The sequence below is a fragment of the Zeus faber genome, assembly GCF_960531495.2.
Source record: "Zeus faber genome assembly, chromosome: 18".
NCBI classification, from domain to species: Eukaryota; Metazoa; Chordata; class Actinopteri; order Zeiformes; family Zeidae; genus Zeus; species Zeus faber.
Window position 1 is genome coordinate 30,652,266 of NC_137210.1, and position 10,504 is coordinate 30,662,769.

A 10,504-nucleotide genomic window follows, 5' to 3' on the forward strand; every position below is an offset into this window, starting at 1 on the left:
GCGGCGTGGTCCGCCTCCACTTCAGGGCTCCCTGCCTCTTCAGGATGTACAGCACCGACTCAGGTAGGCGGCGGCCCCCTGCTGGTTCATCTGGGAATCACACACAGTGGAGGTGAACACCACCCTGCTCCACCACCCAGCTCCACCACCCTGCTCCACGGTGCAGAACCTGAAGGAGGCGGGGTACCGACCTACGTCCACCAGGATCACACGGAGCCCGGTGTGGGTCAAGGCGTCGTGAAGTCCGATCCTCTGCTCATAGCCCAGCAGGGTGGAGCTGAGGTGTAGTGGGGGAGACTCCTCCATCTTAGACTCAGTGACGGTTTCACTCTGAGGCAGAACGAGGATCAAGCGCCGACTCCTGAGCAGTTCAGCGGCCACCGCGTCGTGCGTCGCTGGGACGGAAATAAAACCTGGTTGTTTTCAATCAAGTTTAAAAAAAGGCTCCATGGAGGAGCCACATGGAGGAGCGACATGGAGGAGCGACATGGAGGAGCCACATGGAGGAGCGACATGGAGGAGCCACGTGGAGGAGCCACATGGAGGAGCGACATGGAGGAGCTACATGGAGGAGCTACATGTAGCAGTTAGAAGCTACATGTAGTAGCTACATGTAGGAGTTAGGAGCTACATGTAGGAGCTACATCTAGCAGCTATATGTAGGAGATAGGAGCTACATGTACTGTAGGAGCTACATGTAGGAGCTACATGTAGGGCTACATGTAGGTGTTAGGAGCTACATGTAGGAGCTACATGTAGGGCTACATGTAGGTGTTAGGAGCTACATGTAGGAGCTACATGTAGTAGCTACATGTAGGGCTACATGTAGGTGTTAGGAGCTACATGTAGGAGCTACATGTAGGAGCTACATGTAGGGCTACATGTAGGTGTTAGGAGCTACATGTAGGAGCTACATGTAGGAGCTACATGTAGGAGATACATGTAGGAGATACATCTAGCAGCTATATGTAGGAGATAGGAGCTACATGTACTGTAGGAGCTACATGTAGGAGCTACATGTAGGTGTTAGGAGCTACATGTAGGAGCTACATGTAAGAGATACATGTAGGAGCTACATGTAGGAGTTAGGAGCTACATGTAGAAGCTACATGTAGGAGATAGGAGCTACATATACTGTAGGAGCTACATGTAGGAGCTACATGTAGGTGTTAGGAGCTACATGTAGGAGCTACATGTAGGAGCTACATGTAGGAGTTAGGAGCTACATGTAGGAGCTACATGTAGGAGCTACATCTAGCAGCTACATGTAGGAGATAGGAGCTACATGTAGGAGCTACATCTAGCAGCTATATGTAGGAGATAGGAGCTACATGTACTGTAGGAGCTACATGTAGGAGCTACATGTAGGTGTTAGGAGCTACATGTAGGAGCTACATGTAGGAGCTACATGTAGGAGCTACATGTAGGTGTTAGGAGCTACATGTAGGAGATACATGTAGGAGCTACATGTAGGAGTTAGGAGCTACATGTAGAAGCTACATGTAGGAGATAGGAGCTACATATACTGTAGGAGCTACATGTAGGAGCTACATGTAGGAGCTACATGTAGGAGCTACATGTAGGAGTTAGGAGCTACATGTAGGAGCTACATTTAGTAGCGACATGTAAGAGTTAGGACCCCCTACATGTAGGAGCTACATGTAGGAGTTAGGAGCTACTTGCTGACCTTCTCCTGGCCCGTCATCCCGTCCTGGGATGTAGAGGTGGTAGCCATGTTGCTTCTCCAGAACCTCGGGCAGAACCTGGAGGACGAAGCTCTCCATCCCTGACGACCTCCCAGCGTCGCCATGGAGACAGCTGACGTAGGCGTCGTACAGCTTCCCATCCGGATCTGAGGCAGGTACAATGCAGTACAACAGAGTGTAACACAGAACACAGTCCAACACAGTACACAGTACAACAGAGTACAACACAGTACGCAGTACAACACAGTACACAGTACAACACAGTACAAAACAGTACAACACAGTACACAGTATAACACAGTACACAATACACAGTACAACAGAGTACAACACAGTACACAGTACAACTCAGTAGAACACAGTACACAGTGCACAGTACAACAGAGTACAACACAGTACACGGTACAACACAGTACACAGTACAACAGAGTGCAACACAGAACACAGTACAACACAGTACACAGTACAACAGAGTGCAACATAGTACACAGAACACAGTACACAGTAGGGCCCTGACCTGGGGGCTGCAGCAGCTTCCTATAGAGCAGGACCAGGTCCTTCCTGAAGGAGAAGATGGCGACGGCGACAAGGAGCAGAGTTGGTGGAGCAACAGCCAAGGTGTAGAGCAGGGTGTGGTCAGCTGGAGGGCAGAGCCAGAAAACACTCCTTCACCCTTTCCATCAAAACGTCCATCGATGCATCCATCCATCCATCTATACATCCACCCACCTGTACATCCAACCAACCATTCATCCATCTCTATGTCCATCCATCTACCCATCTATGTATCCAACATCCATCTATACATCCACCCATCCATCTATACATCCATCCATCCACCTATACATCCAAATATCCATCCATCTACACACCCATCCATCTATACATCCACCCACCTGTACATCCAACCAACCATTCATCCATCTCTATGTCCATCCATCTACCCATCTATGTATCCAACATCCATCTATACATCCACCCATCCATCTATACATCCATCCATCCACCTATACATCCAAATATCCATCCATCTACACACCCATCCATTTATACATCCATCCATCCATCCATCCATCCATCTATACATCAATCCATCCACCTATAAATCCATACTATACATCCACCCATCCATCATCTATGCATCCATCCACCTATACATTGATACATCCACCCATACATCCACCTGTACAGCCATCCATCCATCTATATTTCAACATCCATCAACACATCATCCATCTATACATCCATCCACCTGTACATCCAACCAACCATCCATCTCTATGTCCATCCATCCACCCATCTATATATCCAACACCCATCTATACATCCATCCATCCACCTATACATCCGACCATCCGTCCATCTAAACATCCATCCATCCATATATCCACCTCTACATCTATACATCCATCAATCCATCCACCTATACATCCAACCATCCGTCCATCTATACATCCATCCATCCATCTATATATCCATCCATCCATCCATCCATCTATACATCCATCCATCTGTACATCAAACCATCCATTTCTACGTCCATCCATCCACCCATCTATATATCCAACATCCATCCACCTATACACCCGTCCATCCATTTATACATTCATCCATCCACCAATCCATAATCCATCTATATATCTTTCTATCCATACACCTATACGTCCATCCATCCATCTATACATCTGCCCATCTATACATCCATCTAAACATCTTCCATCCAATCATCCATCTATACATCATCCATCCATCCTTTTGTCTAATCATCATCCATCCATGCACCCATCTATAGAGCCATCCTTCCATCCCTCCATCCTCCAATCCATCCATCCATTAATGTGGTGTTGCCATCAAACCCTAACCACACCCACATTTTCCAACTGGAGAAGGGTCGAGGTGGAAACAGGAAGTGAACTTGTCCTGCTTGTCCATGTTATTACTTGACGACAGTTATTACATTTCCATGTGATTGTGTTCAAGCAGCAGAATGTCAACGTAGTCGTTGTGGATCAAGCTTTTTCTATTATTAAATACCCCATGTGATTACATACCCCATGTGATTACATACCCCATGTGATTACATACCCCATGTGATTACATACCCCATGTGATTACATACCCCATGTGATTGCATACCCCATGTGATTACATACCCCATGTGATTGCATACCCATGTGATTAAATACCGCATGTGATTTAATACATCATGTGATTACATACCCCATGTGATTTAATACCCCATGTGATTACATACCCCATGTGATTTAATACCCCATGTGATTACATACCCCATGTGATTACATACCCCATGTGATTACATACCCCATGTGATTACATACCCCATGTGATTACATACCCCATGTGATTACATACCCCATGTGATTACATACCCCATGTGATTACATACCCCATGTGATTGCATACCCCATGTGATTACATACCCCATGTGATTGCATACCCATGTGATTAAATACCGCATGTGATTTAATACATCATGTGATTACATACCCCATGTGATTTAATACCCCATGTGATTACATACCCCATGTGATTTAATACCCCATGTGATTACACACCCCATGTGATTACATACCCCATGTGATTACATACCCCATGTGATTAAATACCGCATGTGATTTAATACATCATGTGATTACATACCCCATGTGATTACACACCCCATGTGATTACATACCCCATGTGATTTAATACCCCATGTGATTACATACCCCATGTGATTTAATACCCCATGTGATTACATGCCCCATGTGATTACATACCCCATGTGATGATATACCCCATGTGATTTTATACTCCATGTAGTTTAATACTCCATGTGATTCAATACCCCGTGTGGGGATGGTATCTCAGGCGGTAGAGCTGGTGGTCTAGTCATGTAAAGGTCGCTGGTTGGATCCCAGGCTCCTCCTGCTAGCATGCTGTAGTGTCCTTGAGCAAGACACTTAACCCCTCATTGCTCCTGATGGCTGCGTCCGTCGCTGTATCAATAATTGTAAGTGGCTTTGGATAAAAGCGTCTGACCAATGACTAAATGTAAATGTAAATGTAAATGTGATTTTATACTCCATGTAATTTAATACTCCATGTGATTCAATACCCCATGTGATTACATACCCCATGTGATTCAATATCCCATGTGATTTATTACTCCATGTGATTCAATACCCCATTTGATTACATACCCCATGTGATTCAATATCCCATGTGATTCAATACCCCATGTGATTCAATACCCCATGTGATTTAATACCCCATGTGATTCAATACCCCATGTGATTTAATACCCCATGTGATTTATTACTCCATGTGATTTAATACCCCATGTGATTTAACACTCCATGTGATTTATTAATCCATGTGATTAAATCATTGCCATTTTCCTGCTTTTGTGCTGATTTGTAAAAATTAAAATTTTTGCAGCTTTGTTTTTTGATATATTTAATATAATATTTTTTGAGCTCTTAAGTAACATTCCACCCCATCCTCATCATCCTCATCCTCATCATCCTCATCCTCATCATCATCATCATCATCATTGCTGGAAATTAGTCTTGTTTGTTTGTTCTTCAGACACCAAACGTCCTGAGTTGTGTAGGACTGTGCCACGTTTTGACCAATTAAAGCCTTTAAATTGAAATATAAACATTTCTAGTGTCTCCTCCCCTGCCCTGTCGGGGACAGGGTGATGCAGGGTAGAACAGGGTAGAACAGGGTGATGCAGGGTAGAACAGGGTAGAACAGGGTGATGCAGGGTAGAACAGGGTAGAACAGGGTAGAACAGGGTAGAACAGGGTGATGCAGGGTAGAACAGGGTAGAACAGGGTAGAACAGGGTAGAACAGGGTAGAACAGGGTGATGCAGGGTAGAACAGGGTAGAACAGGGTGATGCAGGGTAGAACAGGGTAGAACAGGGTGATGCAGGGTAGAACAGGGTAATGTAGGGTAGAACAGGGTAAAGAAGGGTAGGCCAGGGTAAAGAAGGGTAGAACAAGTTGATGTACGCTGGAACAGGGTATTGTAGGGTAGAACAGGGTAATGTAGCTTAGGACATGGGTAATGTAGGATAGAACAGGGTAATGCAGGGTAGAATAGGGTAAAGAAGGGTAATGCAGGATAATGTAGGGTAGTATTTGGTGAGTAAAGGTAGGACAGGGTGATGTAGGGTAGGAAATGGTCATGTAAGGTAGCACAGGGTAAGGTAGGATAGGACAGCATAATTTAGGATAGAACAGGGTACTATAGGGCAGGGTAGGCTAGGGTAAGGCAGGGTAAAACAGGGTAATTGTCATGATCTCCGCCTTCTTCTACCTTCCCCTCCCTCTCCTTACCTGTCCCATTAGCCCAACTCTATTCACCTGCGCACACAGCTGTTCCAGATCTGTCATCTAACCACTATATATGCCTCTCTCACCAGTCACCCTTTGCCAGATTGTCTTCGATGCTTGCACCAGACTCTCCAGCGTTCTCCGGACTCATTCCCCGCGACCGACTCTGCCTCGCTCCGACCACGTACCCTGCCTGCCCCCCCGCCTGTCTTCTGTCTGCGCTCCTCGTTATCGAACCTGCCTGTCCCCGATGATGAATCCTGCCTGCCCCCTGCCTGTCTTCCTTCTGCTCTACAAATAAAAGACATTACCAAAAATCCCTGCCTGTCTTGTGTCTGTGCTGCAATTGGGTCCTAACCACAACCGGTACAGTAATGTAGGGTAGGACTAGGTAATGTACAGTAGGACAGGACAGGGTAAGCTAGGATAGGACAGTGTAATGTAGGACAGGGTAAAGTAGGGTAATATTGTATGAATTAAAGTAGGAGAGGGTAATGTAGGGTAGGACAGGGTAGGGTAGGACGGGGTAAGTTAGGGTAGGACAGGGTAATGTAGGGTAGCATAGGGATATCTTGGGTTGGACAGGGTAGGGTAGAACAGGTTAAAGGAGAAAGGACCAGTAGAACAGGGCAGGATGGTCACCTTGGTGCAGCCACCGCAGGCAGGTGCCCTGACCAGCAGGTGTCACCAGGTGGCAGCGAAGGGGAACATCCAGGAAATCAGGAAGAACCTTGGAAATGGTCAGAGTGGAGCGGGCATACACCCTGCCATCCTGGGGTTCACTGCCGATCAATACAAACTGTTGTCAATAGACTATCAAAAAATACAAACATCCAGGCATGGGAAAAAATACATGAATAAACGGATAAATCAATCAATGAAGAAACCAGACAATTATGTGAATGCAAGCAGTGCAGCGTATCAAGTTCAGGAGGTTATTTGTCACATACATATACATACGGTCACACTGTATACATACAGTGAAATGTATGTATACAGTATTTATAAATATATTCAGTATTTATACTGTATATATACAAAATGTGTATATATATATATATATATAGTATTTACATACATGCTCCTTATGTAAATATATATATATTTTTTTTAGGGAGCTGGGTGCTACCAGGGGACTCACTAGGTCAAGGAGTGCTGCAGCTGCTGGTACTTGTCGCTGTGCTCCTGGTTCAGGGTCCAATAGACCAGATTCTCCTGGTTCTCGCTGAAGCCCATGAGGGCCCTGCAGCTCAGTTCAGCCCGGGACCCTGGACAAACCAGAACACCCTCAGTACCCGGGTCTCACCCTCAGTACCCCGGTCCTGAGCACTACACACAGTCGGTCCTGGGAGGGGTGTACTGACCTAACTGGACCTCCGCCCAGTCCTCTACAGGAAAGACCACCAGGGGCTCAACCTCCACAGGGTCTGGAACCAGAGCAACACGGGAAGAGACCAGAGCATTTGAGCTTAAATGTGATGGAAAGAAAGAAAGAAAGAAAGAAAGAAAGAAAGAAAGAAAGAAAACATTTCAGATGTATCTCCATTAAAATGATCCAGATCAACACAAAACTGAAACTGAGCTGCATGTTCTGCATGAAAGGCGCTGGACCAATAAATGGTATTATTAGTATCATTTGTATTACTATGATTATTATTATTATTATAACAATAATAATCGTTATTTTTACTACTACTATTATTATTATTATTATTATTATTATTATTATTATTATTATTATTATTATTATTATTATTATTATTATTATAATTATTATGAGTAGTAGTAGTAGTAGTAGTAGTATCTTTATTATTACTATTAATTATTACTATTCATATAATTATCATTATTCCTATTATTACTATTAGTAGTAGTAGTAAACGTATCATTATATATACTATTATTGTAATTATAACTAATATTATTATTATTACTACTGCTACAATTATTATTATTATTATTATTATTATTCCTATTATTATTATTATTATTATTATTATGTGTTGTGTGATCAGAAAAGATTCTTCTTCTAATTCTAATTATTCTAAATGATATTTACAGTAAGTTGCATTATGACATCATATTATTTAATAAAAATTATATTTACAGTAAGACGCTTGATGACGTCATCATATTATTTACCATGAATGAGATTTACAGCGAGGCGCTTTGTGACGTCATCATGTTATTTACTCTAAATTTGCTTTACAGTAAGATGCTTTATGACATCATATTATTTACTATAAATGAGATTTACAGGAAGACGCTTTATGACATCATCATATTATTTACTATAAATGTTATTTACAGGAAGATGCTTTATGACATCATATTATTTACTATAAATGAGATTTACAGTAAGACGCTTTATGACATCATATTATTTTCTATAAACTATATTTACAGTAAGACGCTTTATGACATCATCAAATTATTTACTATACATGCACTGGTTCTGACTCTGTCACACTGTAGTGTTTACAGATTACTGACTATACGTTTTCATGTATATTACTGTACTTTCTTACCTGGTAGATGTCTGTATATCTGTTCCATTGATATTTTACATGAGAAATATCAAACTGTCATTAAAGATTCACTCCCTAAACATTGTTTTCTTCATATAGAAAGGACATATAACACCATCTTGAAAAACACTGTTTACTTTGACAATTTCAAACCAATTGTCCATTTTTCATTTTTCTATTTTCTTTTTTTCCAGATTTCCATTTTAAAAATATAAATTCTTTATTTGACATCTGATGATCTTCATAAATATTGCCATATTTGTTTGATTATTTCGTCCAGGTGTTTTGGACAGCTGTTTAATAAAACAATTATCTGACTTGTTTTTCATTTGTTTACTAATTTAATAATTTATCAACTTTGGAACTTACAAACACTATTAAGACTATAAACTCAGCTATTTAGAACAATGATTTAGAAGTGACCCCTTACACTGATGTCACATGAGAACTTCATGTTGAACGTCTTTTTGAAATTTTTGATGTTTATACATAAAGTAAATTGTGATGCATTGCACATAAAACAAAGAAAACTGTAATACTTACCTGAAATGAATGAACTGGATCTGTGTATTGCTGCCTGCAACTATATTTATTATTATTATTATTTTTTTTCTTTTATATATTATTGTTATTGGTATATTGTTATTATTGTTATTGTTATAGTACAGTATTGTTATTATTATTATTATTGTTATTATTGTTATTATTGTTATTGCTGTTGATATATATATAATAACAAAACCTGACATTCTAAATGAAAAAGGAGTGTATTTTCCTCCTCACCTTCGTGTGTAACTTCCAGTGTCAGGCTGCGGGTGGCGCTGTGGTTGTGCCCGTCCAGGTGCAGCTGCAGCAGACAGGTGTAGACGCCTGCGTCCGCCTCTGAGGTGTGGTGCAGCCACAGCCCCCCTCGCTGGTCGACACGCAGCGCGCCCTGTCCATGCAGGTCCAGCTCAGCACACTGCTACACAGCAGCACACCAAAACAATATCAATTATCATTGTTGTTGTTGTTGTTGTTGTTGTTGTTGCTGTTGCCATAGTTACCACTGTAACCGTTTCACCAGCTCTTCACAATGTTTCTGTTACTTTTTGGTGCCAATAAAGCTTTTTTAATGGAATTGATGAGATCAGTACCTTTTAAACAGTACTGGTACTAGAACTAGTACTAGTACCAGTCCTACAAGTGGAGCTCCTGTTTCTGTCTTCTCTCATCCACCAGGTGACCTCTGACCCTGAGCAGAACATCCACCTGGAGTTGAGCCCCATGTTCTTCAGCACCCTCTACGTTCAGCCACTGGACCCCCTACTGGACCTGCGGCGCCCCCTACTGGACCTGCGGCGCCCCCTACTGGACCTGCAGCGCCTCCTACTGGACCTACAGCACCCCCTACTGGACCTGCGGCACCCCCTACTGGAACTGCGGTACCACCTACTGGACCTGCGGTACCCCCTACTGGACCTACGGCACCTCCTACTGGACCTACAGCGCCTCCTACTGGACCTACAGCATCCCCTACTGGACCTACGGCACCTCCTACTGGACCTACAGCGCCTCCTACTGGACCTACAGCATCCCCTACTGGACCTACGGCACCTCCTACTGGACCTACAGCGCCTCCTACTGGACCTAAAGCATCCCCTACTGGACCTACGGCACCCCCTACTGGACCTGCAGCGCTTTCTACTGGACCTACAGCTCCCCCTACTGGACCTGCAGCACCCCCTATTGGGTCTGCAGCACCCCCTACTGAACCTACCACACCCCCTACCTTCAGCCACTGGACCTGCAGGGAGCCGCTAAGGCCCAGGACCTGGTCCAGTTTGCAGGGCAGGCGGCAGCTGTGTCCCTGGAAGACGGTCCTGGTCTCCACCGGCTCAGGACACGGTCCAGCAGACACCACCAGGCGGAACGACCTTTCCCA

At 43.4% G+C, this 10,504-nt stretch overlaps 1 protein-coding gene across 1 annotated transcript in view; it reads right to left on the reverse strand.

The window, feature by feature from the left end:
• LOC307244019 (interleukin-18 receptor 1-like) overlaps window positions 1-9,848 on the reverse strand; it is a gene marked incomplete at its 5' end in the record, with an annotated part of 9,974 nt that extends 126 nt beyond the window's left edge. Inside the window, 9 exons of the mRNA XM_080018993.1 lie at window positions 1-90; window positions 192-395; window positions 1,688-1,852; window positions 2,224-2,346; window positions 6,695-6,834; window positions 7,194-7,320; window positions 7,417-7,479; window positions 9,364-9,544; window positions 9,807-9,848. The exon at window positions 1-90 is cut by the window's left edge and continues 126 nt beyond it. Of these exons, the coding sequence (XP_079875119.1) occupies window positions 1-90; window positions 192-395; window positions 1,688-1,852; window positions 2,224-2,346; window positions 6,695-6,834; window positions 7,194-7,320; window positions 7,417-7,479; window positions 9,364-9,544; window positions 9,807-9,848 (1,135 nt within the window). The remainder of the gene's footprint in view (window positions 91-191; window positions 396-1,687; window positions 1,853-2,223; window positions 2,347-6,694; window positions 6,835-7,193; window positions 7,321-7,416; window positions 7,480-9,363; window positions 9,545-9,806) is intronic.
• Between the last annotated feature and the right edge of the window lie 656 nt (window positions 9,849-10,504).